This window comes from Coregonus clupeaformis, chromosome 29 (assembly GCF_020615455.1).
Source record: "Coregonus clupeaformis isolate EN_2021a chromosome 29, ASM2061545v1, whole genome shotgun sequence".
NCBI classification, from domain to species: domain Eukaryota; kingdom Metazoa; phylum Chordata; class Actinopteri; order Salmoniformes; family Salmonidae; genus Coregonus; species Coregonus clupeaformis.
The window spans coordinates 44929927-44949885 of record NC_059220.1 but is presented as its reverse complement, the minus strand read 5'-3'; the positions used below and the strand labels follow the sequence as shown (position 1 = coordinate 44949885).

Below are 19959 nucleotides of genomic sequence, written 5' to 3'. Positions count from 1 at the left end.
ACATACACATTATTTAACCCGCTTCATTGAACAAACATTATCCTGATTGTCATTCATTGTCAAAATCTAAATCTCCGCAAGGATGTTCTCTACCTGTAGTACAGTAGGTTTTGAGACTATACTCCTACTGTGCAGAACTGCAACGTCTCTGGGAGTGGACTATATTTACTATTTGAGGGTATTTTTTCCAGCAGTATGTGATTGAACCTGTCTAGGAGCTATAGTCGTTTACAATAAGTTAAATTCCTATGCAAATATAATGGAACAACAGATAAAAGGTATAGTTCCCATAATCTTTGGCGCAACCAAATATCACTACCTGGAGCAGTGGCGAGTGCACGCCGATCACATGACGGGTTGCATACGCGCGGTGGCGGGGAGTGAAGATGGCGGATAGTGATGTTGAACAAGAACCCGACTGGAGTAATCCGCTGTCTAACACTGCCGAGGACACTCTCGTCGCCATGGAATGCTTGCTGACTACCTTGAGAGCGCTGGAAGCAACGCTCAGGCAACAAGACATTTCGGAAATATCTTCCACCGAATATTGCGACAACTTCTGCCAGGTAGCTAGCGTGCACGCAAAACTGAAAGGAAAAGGAACGATGTTGGCTGTATGCGCCATCGCCAATATGGCCTTTAGCTGCTAGCTAGCTAGAACATTTTACCAGGATAAGCGAACAATCTACATTCATGCACGACTATAAACAATCAACGCAAAGTATAACAGCTGCATGACATGCCATCCAATGATGTGCAAAAGACACCATGCTATCGTCAGTGGTTCTAACTCTAGCTAGCTAGTTAACAATGTTGTCATGGTTGTTCTGCACGCTTGAGGTAGCCCAATATTGGACTAAAGGAGCTTCCATGTTCTGGAAGCCAAAACAGCCAAGTACTCCATCTAAACGAAAATCGATTATAATTTGCAGTACAGTTCTAGAAACACAAATCCCTCTACTTAAATATCACACATTATTTCACAAAGGCAAAATACACACTTACTATACACTGTTTTGACACAGTTGCAGCCTACAGTATTTTTCATTTTTCGTGTGTTTGTGGTTTCTGACTTCCGTTTACACACAGGTGTTCAGCGACACAGAGTAGACTACCTGTACTAATTAGCTATCTTCAATTTGTTTTCGGAAACAAGTGTTGTAACATTGAAATATGACCATGTGGGAAGCCAAACCCTATAAAGGTGTATCAATTTAAACTTTTGTTTACAAAAAAATCATGCCGATATGAAAGATAAGGTCCTTCATGCTTCCAAAACCATATGGTAAGCGATGCGCGTTGTTGTTCAGACGGAGCGTCGCCGGAGCGTCGCCCTCTTAACGAAACTAAGTCATGATCAAGGGTTAGTTAGAGAGGGAGACAGTCCAGGATGACAAGGCTTGCACAAATATTGTATTTGCTAAATCCAGTACATACAAACTAGTAGCAAGTTTCTTGTTGCCCTTTGCAACGTTTAAATGTTTACAGTAAAAGCTGAGGTGGGCTGCACCACGTTTTGTTTATCAGGCACTAGCTGGCAATCAGGCACTTGCTGGCATGCATGTGAATAGGCCTGCAGGGTTGTCAGTAGTTACCACAGTCACGAAGTGAAAATTGGCGCTCAGGGTTGTCACTAGTTACTACAGTCACAGTCAAAATTGTCTATTGTAAAAATTCATGAACACAACAATTCGATTGTTGGTCTTAGTTTAAGTTTAGGCGTAAGGTTATCAGTGTGGTTAGGTTTAAAATCAGATTTTAATAAGAGAAATTGTACAAATAGGCAGGGTTTAGCATAATTATGACTCTGTGGCTGTGGTAACTAGTGACGACCGGCCTTCAGGGCAAGAGTTCTTCATTACTTACTTATCAAAAAGCTTTGCCTGACGACTCACCCTGAATGTAATTCCGCTGCTCTATCGATCGCTACATACATTCAGTCAGAAAATGCCACCCTAGAATAGTGTTGCATGGTATACTGAAACTTAGGTGCTTTTTAGATTCTAGAACAGATATTACTTTAGGTACTTCTTTCGAATCACGTCGTCTACTGATTGAGAGAGGACCAAGTCTGTCTCTCAGCGCAGCCGATGTCCCCTTATAGTGCGAGAGCACTGTGCCTGCTCCACTTACTCATTGCTAGCGCTAGCGTGTCCTAAGAAACCACTGCAATCACTGAGAGTCTTGGGCTGCATCACCACTCATGCTGCACAGAAGTTAACACACTTGAATAATGCAACACGGCATGTAGAAATGTTGACTGTTAATGACTGTTCGCAAAACAATATCCTATACAGATTAGAACACTTTGTACAATGCAAGAAGATAGCGGTAGCTTCCTGCTTTGTGGGTTAACTTTCATTGCTAGTTTACAGCTAACGTCAATTCACTACCCTATTACCTTGTTTATGTAAACCATAACACGAAATATTGGTGATTTCAAAGCTGATTGTCACCAAAAAAATTAATAATTATCTCCCAGTCAATATCATATTTGCTCCAGCCTCGAACTGAAGGTGTGTGAATTACTTAATGGGTCTTAAAGAGATAGCACACATTTATAAAAGAGGAGATTGCTTTTTCTATGCAAATAGTGTTGATCAGTACAATAAAATAAGTCCCAAATGGAAGGGAAACAGATCGTTTTTTAATCTGAAGCCCCATGAAATCAGCCTAAATGAGCTCAATAACTCAATGCATGCGCACACGCCTATTGAATATGCATTTACCTGTATTGTGAAAAGGCCTAGGCTACATCTTGATTTACCCAGTTTATCAGTAGACTAGAGATTTACCATTCGAAAAAATGATTGCCATTATGATGTTATGTAGTTAGTGGTTAAAAAAAGTCAAATTGATTGTATGGTTGTATAATAATAAAAGATCTGTGTGGATCAAGTGCCATTCTGTGACTTTGGCTAATATGACATCTTTTTTTGCTGTGGTATCATTTTAGTATTGAGTATTGTGATACTAAACCTGGTATTGGTATCAAAGTCAACATTTTGGTATCGTGACAACACTACCCTAGAAGTCGTTTGTGTGACTTCAAAATGAGGGGCGTTGTACAAAACAAATTAATCAGCAATTGGATAGTCTTTAACCAATCAGAGTATCAAAATTGATAACGTCATCTTATAAGCCGGCTCTTGCCCAACCAATCAGTTTCTCTGACCAATCAGAACGGTCAGAATGTGTTGGCATTCTAGAAAACGTTAGGGAGGGAGGCAAATCCAGACTCCTTGTGGAGAAGAAACGTCAGTTGGCCGGAGCGATGTGGAGGGGTAGCCAGGCAACAATTAGCTATCCTAGCTAGTGCATTTATCGTTTATTTGTTAAAGTATATTTTCTGACTTTATTGAACAGAGAGAGAGGATGACAGTGGGGAAAGATAGAGAGAGGTTGTGTCAAAGGGGCAATAGGCCGGATTCGATCCTATGCCGACGCCGTAAGCAAGTGTGCCGTAGACCAGTAGTTCTCAACTGGTTTTGCCTTGGGACCCAAACTGAACCAGGTTGTCTCAGTAGCGACCCAATATTCACATCGCGAAAAATAATCGCCAAAATACAATCTGGAAACGATTTGTAATGCTATATTGATAGTAAATGTAGCAATTATATGACAAGGGAACAACATTCCCACCTCTTTCATTGTGAATAATACAATTTTGCCCATGTTCTTGATGAAGAATGTTAAACTCACTGGCTTGAAATGACAAAATCCACCAAAATAGTGCTGGCAGCTGGCAGATATATTCACTTTCATTTTCAACCTCTCCTTGTCCCAGTCTATAATCCCCACATGTTTTAAGATGACAACCATCAATCCTGTTCCCAAGAACTCTGACTTCATGCCACAATGACTACTGCCCTGTAGCACTCACTTCTGTAATTATATTATTAATCATGAAGTGCTTTGAGAGGCTGGTTATGGCACACATGAACTCCATCGTCCCAGACACCCTAGACCAACTCCAATTCCCATACCGCCCCAACAGATCCATAGACGATGCAATCTCAATTGCACTCCACACTGCCCTCACCAACCTAGATAAGAGGAATACCTATGTGAGAATGCTGTTCTTTGACTACAGCTCAGCGTTCAACACCATTGTCCCTCCAAGCTCGTCACTAAGCTTATGACTCTGGGTCTGAACACCTTCCTCTGCAACTGGATCCTAGACTTCCTGACGGGCCGAACCCAGGTGGTGAGGGTAGGCAACATCACCTCAACACGGGGCCCCACAAGGGTGTGTGCTTAGTCCCCTCCTGTGACTCCCTGTTCACCACGACTGCGTGGCCACGCACGACTCAAACGCCATCATCAAGTTTGCTGACGACACGACGGTGGTAGGCCTGATCATCGGCGACGATGAGAGAGCCTACAGGGAGGAGGTCAGTGACCTGACAGTGTGGGGCCGGAACAACAACCTCTCCCTCAATATCAGTAAGACCAAGGAGCTGATTGTAAACTACAGGATAGGGGGTGGGATCACACCCCATCCACATCAATGGGGCTGCAGTGGAGTGGTTCGAGTGTTTCAAGTTCCTCTGTGTCCAAATCACTAAGAACTTAAAATGCTCCACACGCCCACAGTCATGAAGAAGGCACGACAGCACCTTAGGCATGACAGCACCTTTTCCCCCTCAGGAGGTTGAAAAGGTTTTGCATAGGCCCTCAAATCCTCAAAGTTCTACAGCTGTACCATTTGAAAGCATCTTGACTGGCTACATCACTGCTCGGTATGGCAATAGCACCGCCCTCGACCGCATGGCGCTACAGAGGGTGGTGCGGACAGCCCAGTACATCACTGGGGCCGAGCTCCCTGCCATCCACTACTTGATTGGAGTCCACCTGTGGTAAATTCAATTGATTGGACATGATTTGGAAAGGCACACACCTGTCTATATAAGGTCCCACAGTTGACAGTGCATGTTAGGGCAAAAACCAAGCCATGAGGTCGAAGGAATTGTCCGTAGAGCTCCGAGACAGGATTGTGTTGAGGCACAGATCTGGAGAAGGGTACCAAAACATTGGGGCGACGGTTCACCATCCAACAGGACAACGACCCTAAACACACAGCCAAGATAATGCAGGAGTGGCTTCGGGACAAGTCTCTGAATGTCCTTGAGTGGCCCAGCCAGAGCTCGGACTTGAACCCGATCGAACATCTCTCGAGAGACCTGAAAATAGCTGTGCAGCAACGCTCCCATCCAACCTGACAGAGCTTGAGAGGATCTGCAGAGAAGAATGGGAGAAACTCCCCAAATACAGGTGTGCAAAGCTTGTAGCGTCATACCCAAGAGGACTCGAGGCTGTAAATGCTGCCAAAGGTTTTTCAACAAAGTACTGAGTAAAGGGTCTGAATACTTAGGTAAATGTGATATTTCAGTTTTTAGCAGAAATGTCTTAACCTGTTTTTGCTTTGTCATTATGGGGTATTGTGTGTAGATTAAATAAATAAATAAAAATACAATTTTAGAATAAGGCTGTAACTTAATAAAATGTGGAAAATGTCAAGGGGTCTGAATATTTTCAGAAGGCACTGTACGTTGCTGCTACTCTGTTTATCATATATCCTGATGCCTAGTCACCTTACTCCTATACATATCTACTTCTATCGATCCAGTATCCCTGCACATTGTAAATATGGTACTGGAACTGACCCTGTATGTAGTATGCTTGCTTACTTTATCGTATTCTTCTTATTTTATATCTTGTGTGTTTTTGTTCTACCTTTTTATTTTTAGTATTACATTGTTATTGATTACTGCATTGTTGGGGTTAGAGCTGGCAAGAAAGGCATTTCACTGTACCTGTGCATGTGACATTAACTTGAAACTTGCTAATAGCGCTATATTGAAAATACTGTGAGATAAAATAATGAAGAAATGCAATTTTATTATCATTTCTACACACTTTTTTTTGAGTGTGTGTAATTTTGACCCCCTTTTTCTCCCCAATTTCATGATTACGATCTTGTCTCATCGCTGCAACACCCATGGGGCTCGGGAGAGGCGAAGGTGGAGTCATGCGATCTCCAAAACATGACCCGCCAAACCGCGCTTCTTAATACCCGCTGGCTTAACCCGGAAGCCAGCCAGCCCCAATGTGTCGGAGGAAACTGACGATTGAAGTCAGCCTGCAGGCGCCCGGCCCGCCACAAGCAGTCGCCCGGCCCGCCACAAGCAGTCGCTAGAGCACGATGAGCCAAGTAAAGCCCCCCCCCCCGGCCAAACCCTCACCTAACCTGGACGACGCTGGGTCAATTGTGCGCCGCCCTATGGGACTCCCGGTCACGGCCGGTAATGGCACAGCCTGGGATCGAACCCCAGGCTGTAGTGACGCCGCAACACTGCGATGCAGTGCCTTAGACCGCTGCACCACTCGGGAGGCCTCTACACACGTTCTACCTGGTTTAAGTAATTTAAATTCAGACTGAAGTATTTTTACATTTAAAAAACACATTGACAATTTTCACACAAAAAAAATCATTTCTTGTTTTACTCAGACACCTGTGACCCACTCAAACCTCTTGAATGAATGCTTCAATCTTGTTGACATCGGTAAAGTTCTGTCACCTCCTGCTTCTTTCACAGAGCAAAGACATTTAGGGACCAAGGAGAAAATGCAATAACAAAAAAAAAAGGGAACGATTTTCTGTGCTAAATTTCCAAATGACATCACCTTGACCAGTTGTAAGGAAATAGAAAGCTGTGTAGTTGGATGGAAATTATCCAACCATTATGCAGAAATTATGTTGAATATATAATAATAAACTACATTGTATCAATCTGACTCCCAATATTATGTGAATAAATGCAACAGGCCCTGTACATTTACATTACATTTACGTCATTTAGCAGACGCTCTTATCCAGAGTGACTTACAAATTGGTGCATTCACCCTATAGCCAGTGGGATAACCACTTTACACGTTTTTTTTTTTTGGGGGGTCTGGTCTCTAGAGGATCTGGTCAAGGCAGCGAGCCTTGCCTCACCACTTAGTATGACCATAACGAACATGTCTAACTTGCACCGTTATGCAATTATTAAGAGGCTAGATACAAATAGCTAATGCTGTCAACCACTGTTCTAGCATAAATGTATTGAGGCAAACAGATCCGGGATGTCAAAGTGGTACCAAAGCATATGCTATGTGTATAGTGTATATAACAACTATCAATAGTCAATCAAAATAATTACTCCGTGAAACGAGGAATGCATTCACTCAAGTCAACTTATAGAATTAACACTCAAACAATTAGTGTACATCAATTCAGAATAATCTCTAAGAGAAAAATATGTGTGTGATACACACAGGAGCTTGCTAACAAGATCTCAAAGTATGAACAAATTCACTGTCCTTTTAACCAAATTTAAGCAGAAACTCACGCCCAACCTGAATGAAAAATGTAAAAACAATAGACAGGAACAACACACCCAGATTCTAATCTAATAAACTCAATTTAAATGATAGGAGAGCACCCCTGTGTCGCTTCTCTTTGAACTATCCGCCGTCCGATGAACAAAGTTTCCCTGTAACAATAAATCCATAGCACTTAAAACGTATCAAAATTGTTAGCTCTTGCTGAGTCAAAATTGAGGTTACATTGGGTGTATCGTTTTACTGCAAGAAATGCTTAACTCTGCAGAAGTTAATATTAAGGCTATGTGAGAGTTTATTGACCTACGGTCACTGTCCAGATTTCAGTTTCCATTAAACCCATCTGAAAAGTAGACTACAGTTCCCTTGACGTGCCATAAGCTTATTTGAAGTCCCCGTCTTGTGACTGTCGTATTTGTATAGTGCCTCAGTCATCACACATAACAGCTATCATCCTCTTTTACCACTTCACCAAATCTTTCCCAAACATTACTTTTCTGGCCCTCCCTTCTCTTTATTTTCATCTCTCCATTTCGCAGCTTTTTGCCTCCGTGGATCGACTTAACATCTTCTGCCCGTTCCCAAAAGCAGTTGCTGATTGGCGTGTAGGCTGTTTGTCATGCGTACAGTTAAGCCCTAAAGCGTAGGCTTGCGCACTAATGCCAGATAGATTAGAATAATGAAAGTAAAACCTAACTGCAGCCTATAGATAGATATAAATTGCACAAGAAGGATACATTTATATTTTCTTTATTCAACCCGCCACCCACCCGCCCTTCATCCACACAATATTTAATAATAATATAAATAATATGCCATTTAGCAGACGCTTTTATCCAAAGCGACTTACAGTCATGCGTGCATAAATTTTTACGTATGGGTGGTCCCATACATCACTACAACCTAGGGCATAGCTGCTTTTAGCAACGCTAGTATTTAGACACTAATGTTGCTGGTAATTAGCTTGCAAAAAAACTTAAATTTCAACTTACTCTGATTTTCTGTAGGCTTGGTCCTTATGTGGGGGGAATTTGAGAGAAAAAATATAGGACGTATAATTAAACAATTTCCAAATGTGGGTCTGTTGTAGACCTATGCAGTTCCTCAGCGAGGTCAGTTCCTCTCTGCTTACCTCATGTTAAAAGTCCCCCACAATTTCTAGCTTATTTTTTTGTGCAGGAATGGCACGCATGCAGAACTTTTATTTTGACATGAGGTAAGCCGAGAGGAACTGACCTCGCTGAGGAACTGCATGGGTTTACAACAGACCCACATTTGGAAAGTCTATTTAATTATACATTCTATTGTTGTTGTTTTCTCAATTTCCTCCCTGCATAACGACCAACCCTATGGACAATCAGCAGAGTAAATATAAATTGTATTTCATTTCAGTCTGACTTCCGGCTGACTATTCTGTTTTTTTGCAAGCTAGGCCTAATTCCTAGTAACGCTAGTGTGTAAATTCTAGCATTGCTAAAAGCAGCTACCTAGGCCACAGCTAGTGCATTTATTAGCTAAATGTTATTTATTACAACTAGCTAGCTACAGCAGCTCGTTTCAAAATCGAGTTACTGTAACAAGCTAATTTGACCCTATCACACTCTCTACAAAACATATGCCTTCTAGCTAGTTGATGTCAACAAAGTGGTTCAACCATGTATATATATTTTTTAACACTAACATAATAAAGCTAAGTTGATGGGTACATTTGTGTCAAATGCAATATGCAAGTATAGATAATCTCCCGAGTGGCGCAGTGGTCTAAGGCCACTAGAGATCCTGGTTCGAATCCAGGCTCTGTCGTAGCCGGCTGCGACCGGGAGACCCATGGGGCGGCGCACAATTGGCCCAGCAGGGATGTAGCTCAGTTGGTAGAGCATGACGTTTGCAACGCCAGGGTTGTGTGTTCGATTTCCACGGGGTGCCAGTATGAAAAAGAAAAAAAAGAATGTATGCACTCACTAACTGTAAGTCGCTCTGGATAAGAGCGTCTGCTAAATGACTAAAATGTAAATGTAATGTAAATGTAATATTGACAAGATAGTCAACTGACTGCTCTAACAATGGAAATAAATGTCTGCAAAGACGGAAGGCAGGCGGGAGGAGGCGATATCAGGTGGGAACATTCTAGGCAATGAGAGGTCAGATACGCGTGTGAAAAAGACACAATTCCGATATAAAATCGTTTTTCTCAAAGTTTCCGGAATGCCATATACAGTGCATTCGGAAAGTATTCATTCCTTGACTTTTTCCACATTTTGTTACGTTCCAGCCTTATTCTAAAATGGATTCAATTGTTCCCCCCCACGCATAAATCTACACACAATACCCCATAATGACAAAGCAAAAACAGGTTTTTTATAATTTTTTGCAAATGTATTAAAATTTAGATAAGTATTCAGACCCTTTACTCAGTAATTTGTTGACGCACCTTTGGCAGCGATTACAGTCTTCTTGGGTATGACGCTACAAGCTTGGCACACCTGTATTTGGGGAGTTTCTCCCATTTACTCTCTGCAGATCCTCTCAAGCCCTGTCAGCGTCGCTGCAGAGCTATTTTCAGTCTCTCCAGAGATGTTAGATCGGGTTCAAGTCCTAGCTCTGACTGGACCACTCAAGGACATTCAGAGACTTGTCCCGAAGCCACTCCTGCGTTGTCTTGGCTGTGTGCTTAGGGTCGTTGTCCTGTTGGAAGGTGAACCTTTGCCCCAGTCGGAGGTCCTGAGTGCTCTGGAGCAGGTTTTCATCAAGGATCTCTCTGTACTCTGCTCTGTTCATCTTTCCTTTGATCCTGACTAGTCTCCCACTCCCGCTGAAAAACATCCCCACAGCATAATGCTGCCACCACCATGCTTCACCGTAGTGATTGGCCAGGTGATGAGCGGTGCCTGGTTTCCTCCAGATGTGACGCTTGGCATTCAGGTCAAAGAGTTAAATCTTGGTTTCATCAGACCAGAGAATCTTGTTTCTCATGGTCAGAGTCCTTTAGGTGCATTTTGGCAAACTCCAAGCGGGCTGTCATGTGCCTTTTACTGAGGGTTGGCTTCCGTCTGGCCACTACCATAAAGGCCTGAATGGTGGAGTGCTGCAGAGATGGTTGTCTGTCTGGAAGGTTCTTCTATTTCCACAGAGAAACTCTGGAGCTCTGTCAGAGTGCCTCGACACAATCCTGTATCGGAGCTCTACAGACAATTCCTTCGACCTTATGGCTTGGTTTTTGCTCTGACATGCACTGTCAACTGTGGGACCTTTTTAGGTGTATGCTTTTCCAAATCATGTCCAATCAATTGAATTTACCACAGGTGGACTCCAATCAAGTTGTAGAAACACCTCAAGGATGATCAATGGAAACAGGATGCACCTGAGCTCAATTTCGAGTCTCATAGCAAAGAGTCTGAGTACTTATGTAAATATGAATGTTCTGTTTTTTATTTTTAATAAATTTGCATAAAATTCTAAAAACCTGTTCGCTTTGTCATTATGGGGTATTTAATCCATTTTAGAATAAGGCTATAACGTAACAAAATGTGGAAAAAGTCAAGGGGTCTGAATACTTTCCGAACACACTGTATATCAGTACATCTGTAACAACCTAAACATTACAAAATAAGCCTCACTTAGCAAATTAGCAATTACATTTTTTGTTGACCAAATTCGACACTCATAGATTTTGGTTAATCCTCTTGCTTCGCCTCTTCCTCTCTGACAAAATTAGGAAATTAAGACTGTTTTTTGTTTTCAACAGAAATTGTAGTATCATAGTTGAGTGTGAGACCATTTTACCAAAAAAGAGAACCCTAAACTGGGTTCATTATGGCTGCTGAACCATTAATTGGAAGGTTATTGGGTGTTAAGTTAGCTGTAGCTGTTGCCTTAGTTGAAATGAAAGTGCAAAAATAATATTTATATTTTTCAGAACTAACCCAGCTGCCTGTTTTGTCATTACATGACTGTCTTTGCAGACACTGATGCACTATGCTGGGAGCAGGAATTCTGTGGAGCATGGTCTTCCCCTTCTGGAGGTCTACTGCCTGTCCATCAACTGCTTTGCTGCTGCAAGGCCACACCTCACTGCAGACTCTGATAATGTGGCCCTCGTGTTAAAGAGACTAGCATTGTGAGTCAACTCAGAGTAAAAACGTGTTTGAAACTGTTAAGGTTGTACCAACATACATTTCTTCTTTTTTTACCTGAGCAGTACCACACTTTCTACTGTGTGCTGCAATACATAGCCTGTCGTCTTAAAAATGTTTGTGCTGCATGTTAGAAATAGATAACATTGTGTCATGAAGTTTCACAAGTTGCCACTTGTTCCTCATTGTGTCTCTTTGTTATTTTGCTTTCAGGAGCTGTTTTGAACTGTTGCTGTCTGTGCCTGAAAACGAAATCCCTTATGAGGCCTGGGTTCAATTTTACCGTTCTGTTCAGGTAAAGGATGGGGTCTGTTTGATAATAAGTAAATGTGTTGTGAAAGCATGAGAGCACATTAGCAGGAGAATTGAGAGAAGTTGCAGAAGTGATTTTATTTCCAATCCAAATCTTGATATGAGGGCTGTGCTACATGAACTACTTTACCCTGCTGTCACTTTTAGCTGAAGGGACATTTGTGGCCCAACCACTTTCTTTGTGTGTGTTCTTGCGGATTTCGCAGGTGGCCCATGATGCCTTGTTGGAGTATGGGAGCACAGACCTGGCAGCCTTGCTCCAGATCACAGGAGAGGGGGGAGCATGGAGTAACCCTGTCCTAAGCGCCCTTCTCACCGGTCAGCCCACAAACACAGAGGAAGGTCAGTATCACCACCTTACTGCATTGACATGGTAATGATGCACAAGGAAGCAGCAGTGACTAATAAGGCTGATCTTGTGATTTTGAAGTATTGGTATTAGTCATCCAGCCACTGCAGCTCTGTCATTGTCCTTCAGTTGAGGCGTACATTGCCTTGGAGGGGGAGGGCTTCATGGAGATGCGGGTCAAACACCTGGAGAAAGTGGGGGAGGTGGCGAAGGCTGTGGTGCTGGCTAAGTCCTGTGCTGAATGCAACCTCGTCTCCAACCAAACCACCTTCCGGCAGACCTACGTCGCTCTCCTCTGCCACCTGCTGCCCGGTGAGGAGGCCATCATGGAGGTCTGTCAGTGTGTTGTTGTGAGAACAGCATCATTTGTCTTTTAACTCAGCTCAGTTATGTTATTTATACTGCTATTTAAGTAGCGTTCAGAGAAAGCTGAAAGGAAATGTGATGGCACAGTGAATCTGACAGTTGTGTGTTGTGCAATCTTCACAAGTAGAGTATGAACTCATTCGCCCTTGAGATGTAAGTGAAATGGTCCACAATACTGTAGTTCTATGCATGATTTGGCCTTTATTATTTATCCCACAGATATCCAGACTAGACTGTAAGGATGTGCTGGATATTACATGCAGTTTGGAGACAGAGGGGGAGGAAAACACAGCCTTCATCCTGTGTACCACCTTCCTAACTCAACAGCTGCAGCAGCAGAGCCTGTACTGCTCCTGGTGAGTTTTTTAGTGGTCAATGTCAAATCTTGGGAAGCATATGGATAAATTGAAGTGAATGAATGTTATGCACATGAATGATCTCATTTGCAGAGGGACCCTGAATAATCGTAGCCCAATCTTAGTTCTGGGCTGGTGTGCAGTTTTTGGTCTTTCTAATGTATATTTCTCTGTGCTGCTTCATCTTTAGGGAGCTCACACTGTTGTGGAGTAAGCTTCAGAGAAGGATTGACCCATCTTTGGAATCACTGCTGGAGCGTTGCCTGCAGCTAGGTGCCATTGCTAAGACCGTTTACCATCTGCTCTTCCTTGTGCACGTCATTCGGACAGAGGTAGAAGAATACAGCTTTTTCTCCCTCTGATTTTGAATGTCATTGCAATAAATTGTTAAGCAGTTTTGAATTGTTATTTTAGTGAAATATTAGTTTTGAAAATAAATCTACATTTGTAGGCCACTGATTCCCCTGTTTCTTCTACAGGCAGAGGAGCTAGGTCTGGCTTCGTCTGTGGAGTTATGTGTTAAAGCACTACAGCTCCCAAACAAAGAGGACACAGAGACGAGGATTTCTGTGTGCAAGACTGTAGCCTGCCTCCTAGCAGATGATCTTGAGGTGTTGCGAGCTTGCCAGCTGACAGAGTTTCTTTTAGGCCTCTCTCTTGTGGCCTTCAGCTCCCTTGAAGAGCTCTCTCTGCGGACCGATCAGAAGTATGACCAGGAAAACGCCATCATCCCCAACTCCCTGCGGTGTGAACTGCTCCTGGCACTTAAAGCCCACTGGCCTTTCGACCCCGAATTCTGGGACTGGAAAACACTCAAGCATCAGTGCGTCAGGCTGCTGGGGCTTGAGCCTGAGCCAGAGGAGGATGAGGAAGAAGAGGAAGAGGGGGGGCAGGAGGAGGTTAGTCTTGGGCAGGATGTAAAGGAGGAGGTGGAGAGGGGATTTGTTGATATGCCAAGAGAATACTTAAATGGGACAAGTGTTGGAATTGATGGACATGAGGAAAATGAGAGGGACAGTAAACCACCTTTAAAGCCAGATGCTGAGGGTACCTCAGTGCAGGGCTCACTGCCAAAGAAATACAAGTTGTTCTGCAAGATTTGTAAGAAACATTTTACTGAAACGCGAATCCTTCTTCACTCGAATAGGCATGAAAAAAACGGTGTTTTCACCTGCCCTGTCTGCCTGAAGAAGTTTAAGAGCAGAAAAGATTTTATCCCACATACTAAACTACACCTTCGAATGCCATCCAGAAGCACTCGGCAGAAGAAAAAGGACAAACAGAGGATTGATTGGGATAAAGAAATGGAGGAGGATGACTTTGAGCCTGGTGAGATTGCCCTTGATCCATCCTTAATGCTGTACTACCAGTCCACACATGATCCTGATGTTCTGGAGCACATTTTAGAACAAGCTTCATCTGCACCCAGGAAGCCTGGACATGAGGATAATGTCACATTTGATTACATTAACTTTCATTTTGAATTGCAGAATCGTGACATATACACATGCCCTGCCACTCACTGTACAAAGACTTTTAAGCATTCCAAGTACTTGGGTGTGCACTTAAAATCTGAACATGTTAGGGACCAGAACGTGAAACATTATTTTGAAATGAAAGACCGTAGGGAAAAGTGCACTTACTGCCAGCGCCACTTCATGTCTGCCTATCACCACCGAAGACATCAGCGTTTGCACTACGGTGACCTGCCTTACATGTGTATGGTCACAGGTTGTGGTGCTCGTTTCAGCACCTCCAATGAGCTTCTCGCACATAAGCATAGCCATGGCTATGAACTTAGCTACCAGTGTGAGCTCAAAGGATGTAGTCTTTCTTTCTGTGACTTGGGGCAGGTATACCACCATGAAGCACAGCACTTTCGTGATGCTGCATACAGCTGCGCAAGCCTTGAATGCAAGAAGTTCTACTTTTCTAAAAAGGAATTCAGCAGGCATTTAGCGTCACACGGCATTACCTTCTCTCAGGAAGACTTTGAGGCACAGAGGAAGGCCATAAGAAAACATCTTGACTCCATAACTGAGGACATAGCCAGCCCCAAAAAGTATTGTGAAACAAAGACTGTACTGGAGGAGGTAGTCAATGGGGGAAATAATGCTACTTCCTCTACATGCAGAGCCTCCTCTTCACATGTGTCGAGCTGCAAGGAGCCCAAAGGCACAATGACATCGGTTGCTGTGTGCTTTGATGGAAAAAAGTTCACTTGTGGTTTTGAGAGGTGTGGATTGACCTTCTCCAAAGCTAGAGATGTTCACAAGCACCTGATGGGTTTTCATCCAGAGCATTTCAAGGCAGAGAATAAGGAACGCAAAAATCTTGACAAAGAGAAGGGCTTGAAATCTAAAGGTCTAAAGGTCAAAACAGAGCAGAACAATGATGACAAGAACAAACATGAACATGCAGCTTGTCTGCTAATGAAGGGATCAAACCAGGGAATTGCTTGCCCTTCCCTTATTAAGAACAACACAACATCTCCCTCATGCCTGGCCAATGATAATGACCCTTTGAGAGAGATTTTGATTGGGCTTAGCCAGCTTAGTCTGACTCCCTCCAACTCTACAAATGGATATTGTGAGCCCTCCCACCCAATGTCAGAGTCCACCACATCAAAGATATCCTGCAATCAGGGTCTTGGCACCATGTCCCCAGTTGTGTTATTGCAAAAGAGAGCACCACCCGCTGTTGGTGAGAGGATGAAATTGACATCAAACGCTGAACCATCAGTAGCCCACGGTCTACCCTCAGAGCAACACTTAGAGTCTACTAAGCCATACTTCTGTTATCTTAATGGCTGCAACTTTAGATGTGTGATGAGCACTACCCTGAGGCGCCACTACATGAACAAGCATCATTTCTCAGAGGAGAAGGTGAAAGGAATGAAGATTCTCAAATCACTGACATTTAAGCCATTTAAGTGCCACCTCTGCTTCAAATGCCATAGAGAGAAGACAGACTTGAGGGTTCATTATCTTCAGACTCATAGACTTAGCGAGGCAGTTGTGGAGAAAATGAGCTGGTCTAAAAAGTGGGTTGAGGGTAAACCCCCAGAACCCACCAAGCCCACAGTCTCCCTTATACACAAATCTCAGACCCTCACCTGGCAACACCCCTCCTGGCAGCAGAAGTACCAGAAAAAGAAAGTAATGTGGAGGCGACATGTGGAGGGACATCCTTCCGTGCTTTCAGAAGACCCAGCTTTACAGAAGTTTAGGTGCAGCTACGCCAACTGTAATGCCTCTTACCTCCTGAACAGTAGCTTGGTGCGTCACTTGGAGAGTGAGCATCCTTACCAGGCGAAGAGTAGCCTAAAGCATCACAGAAAGAGTTATCATCCTTACCAGGCGGCCATGTGCTGCAAGTACGAGGGCTGTACCCAAGTGTTCACCCAAAGCAGTAGTCTGAAAAAACATGTACTCTCTAGCCACCTCCATTACTATGATTCACTCGTATTGCGTCTCCAGAATACTCACAACGACACTTCAGTCACTGGTTGCCAAAAGAAGTTGATCTTCACATCATCTACGCTACAGAAAGATGCAACCAAGCTACCTCTCAGGCAATCTCTGAGACACTGCCCAAAGTCTCCCGAAGATGTTAAGGCTGAAAAAACTAGTGAAGAGCATGATGAAGATGATGGTGAAATGTTGAATGTTGACCAAAGTATTGTAGAGTCCAAATCAAAACACAAGTTTGAAGATATGGTCTTCCGTTCCCATGAGGAGGCCTTGCAGATGTGCCAAGATCGCTGTCAACGTGAAGCCTACCCATGCATGGTGCAGGGTTGTGATTCTGTAGTCAAATTGATACGTAGTATGCGCCGTCACTATTTGAATTGCCACAAATTAACCAATCAGGCTTTTGAATTGAATGAGAATAAGCTTGTGTTTAGTGCAGAGCAACTGGAGGAGCTGATACAGAGGAATACTGTATTATCTGCTTGGCCTGATATGACGAGGGCACCTAACGGAGTTCTGAAGATGGAGTATCAAGCAGAGCCAGAGAACCCTGGTGGTCCATCTGTGCCTATGAGTCTGCACTCCATCAAAGCAGAAACCCTTGATGACCATGACCCACTGGGGTTCAAAGAGGAGCCACCTGCGGAGAGGAATGTTTTGGTTGGTGCAGATGACTTGCTTTATGGAGAACCTACTGGGCACACGGAGGACCCTGCTACTCAGAACAGCCACAGCCAAGAGGCAAGGCCAAGGCGAAAATCCTCAAACCCGCCTGCTCTTGATCTCTCTCCACCATCCTCCCTCAGATTCAGTGTTGATGAGGGCTTCATGGACAGTTCAGGCAAACCAACAAACATTGTGTCCTTGTCCTCTCCTCAAACCCGCCAGCCACTTAAACGTAAGAACGCGCTCTCTGACCACCCACCCATTTCAAAGGACCCCCAGCCTCAAATCCCTCCCCCTCACACATTTGACCTGGCTACTTACAAACCTATGGGATTCGAGTCGTCTTTCCTGAAGTTCATACAGGAGAACTCCAAGGATAAGGATGCTGAGAGGCCCCAGGCTTCTCACTGCAACAACCACAGGCCTGATCCAACTGTGGTGTCAGCTCGACAGCGGGATTCCTACAGACATAGCTGTTCTGTAAAGGAGAACAGCCAGGTGGGCCTCACTACTACCCATAGCAGGCGGGCTCAGTCTTCCCCACTTAAGCCTCTTCCCAGGACAGGGGAATACACATCAGTCCAGAACTTGCGCGTCATCTTAGACAAGGCTCTTACAGGTTGTGGTGACCTAGCCATTAAGCAGCTGCATCACCTCAGGCCCGTGGTGGTTCTTGAGAGGCCAAGGTTTTCCACTTCCTTGCTTGACCTCTTCCCCACAAAAACGAATGATAAGCTAATTCTCGAAGGTTCGTAGAACTGAGCCCAGCCCTTTTGTGTCCAATATAAAGATTTTCTCAGTGTTATTTTCCTAATGTTATTACTACTCTGATATTATCAGTCTCTTTTAAGTTGCCAAACTGATCAGCTCAAGTACCTAATTTACATACATGTTTCAACCTAAGAAAAACGGCCCCCTGATTTTTTGAAAAACCTCTTCAGTGTGTATTACATTTCTGTCAGATGATGAACGTTCCAATGGATATGTATCTTCTCACTACACAATTAACTTTTATAAAACATTTTCAAATATTATTTAGAAGAACGATTTAGCTCATTTGCCCATTCCAATGCTATTAATTTGTCTGAATATAGCTTTCATGGGACAGAAACATCTAATTTGCCATTTTTGTCCCCTCTGAGTATCAAGACACCATTTCTTCAATACAGTAGGCAGACATGTAATGCTTTATAAGATTAATAAATGTTTGAATAGGACCTTTCAAAAATATGAAATTGCATTGTGTATTTTTCTTTTCCTTTTCATTCCTTACATTGATTAGCCTGTAAACTCTTCAGGAAACTAGTCAGTATTTCTTATGAAAGTGACAGTGGGCTATATTTTCAGTCTATGAAAATATACCAATTTTACATTAGCTCCTGTTTGCCCCACCCCCCAGGATGTCATTTTCCATTTTCTGAATGTCCATAAAACCTCATATTCAGAATTATTTGTACAGTCGTGGTCAAAAGTTTTGAGAATGACACAAGTATTGGTCTTCACAAAGTTTGCTGCTTCAGTGTTTTTAGATATTTTTGTCAGATGTTACTATGGTATACGGAAGTATAATTACAAGCATTCCATATGTGTCAAAGGCTTTTATTGACAATTACATTACGTTTATGCAAAGAGTCAATATTTGCAGTGTTGACCCTTCTTTTTCAAGACCTCTGCAATCCTCCCTGGCATGCTGTCAATTAACTTCTGGGCCACATCCTGACTGATGGCAGCCCATTCTTGCATAATCAATGCTTGGAGTTTGTCAGAATTTGTGGGTTTTTGTTTGTCCACCCGCCTCTTGAGGATTGACCACAAGTTCTCAATGGGATTAAGGTCTGGGGAGTTTCCTGGCCATGGACCCAAAATGTCGATGTTTTGTTCCCCGAGCCACTTAGTTATCACTTTTGCCTTATGGCAAGGTGCTCCATCATGTTGGAAAAGGCATTGTTCGTCATCAAACTGTTCTTGGATGGTTGGGAGAAGTTGCTCTCGGAGGATGTGTTTGTACCATTCTTTATTCATGGCTGTGTTATTAGGCAAAATTGTGAGTGAGCCCACTCCCTTGGCTGAGAAGCAACCCCACACATGAATGGTCTCAGGATGCTTTACTGTTGGCATGACACAGGACTGATGGTAGCGCTCACCTTGTCTTTTTACCGGATGCCCCAAACAATTGGAAAGGGGATTCATCAGAGAAAATGACTTTACCCCAGTCCTCAGCAGTCCAATCCCTGTACCTTTTGCAGAATATCAGTCTGTCCCTGAGGTTTTTCCTGGAGAGAAGTGGCTTCCTCGCTGCCCTTCTTGACATCAGACCATCCTCCAAAAATCTTTGCCTCACTGTGCGTGCAGATGCACTCACACCTGCCTGCTGCCATTCCTGAGCAAGCTCTGCACTGGTGGTGCCCCGATCCCGCAGCTGAATCAACTTTAGGAGACGGTCCTGGCGCTTGCTGGACTTTCTTGGGTGCCCTGAAGCCTTCTTCACAACAATTGAATCTCTCTCCTTGAAGTTCTTGATAATCTGATAAATGGTTGATTTATGTGCAATCTTACTAGCAGCAATATCCTTGCCTGTGAAGCCCTTTTTGTGCAAAGCAATGATGACGGCGCGTTTCCTTGCAGGTAACCATGGTTAACAGAGGAAGAACAATGATTTCAAGCACCACCCTCCTTTTAAAACTTCCAGTCTGTTATTCTAACTCAATCAGCATGACAGAGTGATCTCCAGCCTTGTCCTCGTCAACACTCTCACCTGTGTTAACGAGAGAATCACTGACATGATGTCAGCTGGTCCTTTTGTGGCAGGGCTGAAATGCAGTGGAAATGTTTTGGGGGGATTAAGTTCATTTTTATGGCAAAGAGGGACTTTGCAATGAATTGTAATTCATCTCATCACTCTTCATAACATTCTGGAG

General features: G+C 43.4%; 1 protein-coding gene across 2 annotated transcripts; it reads left to right on the top strand.

Moving 5' to 3' along the window:
* Nucleotides 1–355: 355 nt before the first annotated feature.
* Nucleotides 356–18499, top strand: rlf (RLF zinc finger). 2 transcript variants are annotated; one of them, XM_041855518.2, is made up of 8 exons: nt 356–566; nt 11349–11503; nt 11733–11814; nt 12038–12173; nt 12310–12512; nt 12766–12902; nt 13093–13234; nt 13382–18499. In XM_041855518.2, the coding sequence occupies exons 1-8, from the start codon at nt 387–389 to the stop codon at nt 17795–17797; spliced, it is 5451 nt and encodes a 1816-aa protein (XP_041711452.2). In that variant the 5' UTR covers nt 356–386; the 3' UTR covers nt 17798–18499. The 2 variants fall into 2 exon arrangements, with proteins under 2 accessions (XP_041711452.2, XP_041711453.1); XM_041855519.2 differs by lacking the exons at nt 13093–13234; nt 13382–18499 and having other exon boundaries at nt 12310–12492; nt 12766–12883.
* The last annotated feature ends 1460 nt before the right edge of the window (nt 18500–19959 follow it).

What these genes read in the sequence shown, in the direction of transcription:
- rlf (XM_041855518.2), top strand. Translation starts at nt 387, where the DNA reads ATGGCGGATAGTGATGTTGAACAAGAACCCGACTGGAGTAATCCGCTG. An exon ending in ATTGCGACAACTTCTGCCAG is followed by an intron (nt 567 to 11,348) that starts GTAGCTAGCGTG and finishes CTGTCTTTGCAG; the next exon opens with ACACTGATGCACTATGCTGG. An exon ending in GTGTTAAAGAGACTAGCATT is followed by an intron (nt 11,504 to 11,732) that starts GTGAGTCAACTC and finishes TTTTGCTTTCAG; the next exon opens with GAGCTGTTTTGAACTGTTGC.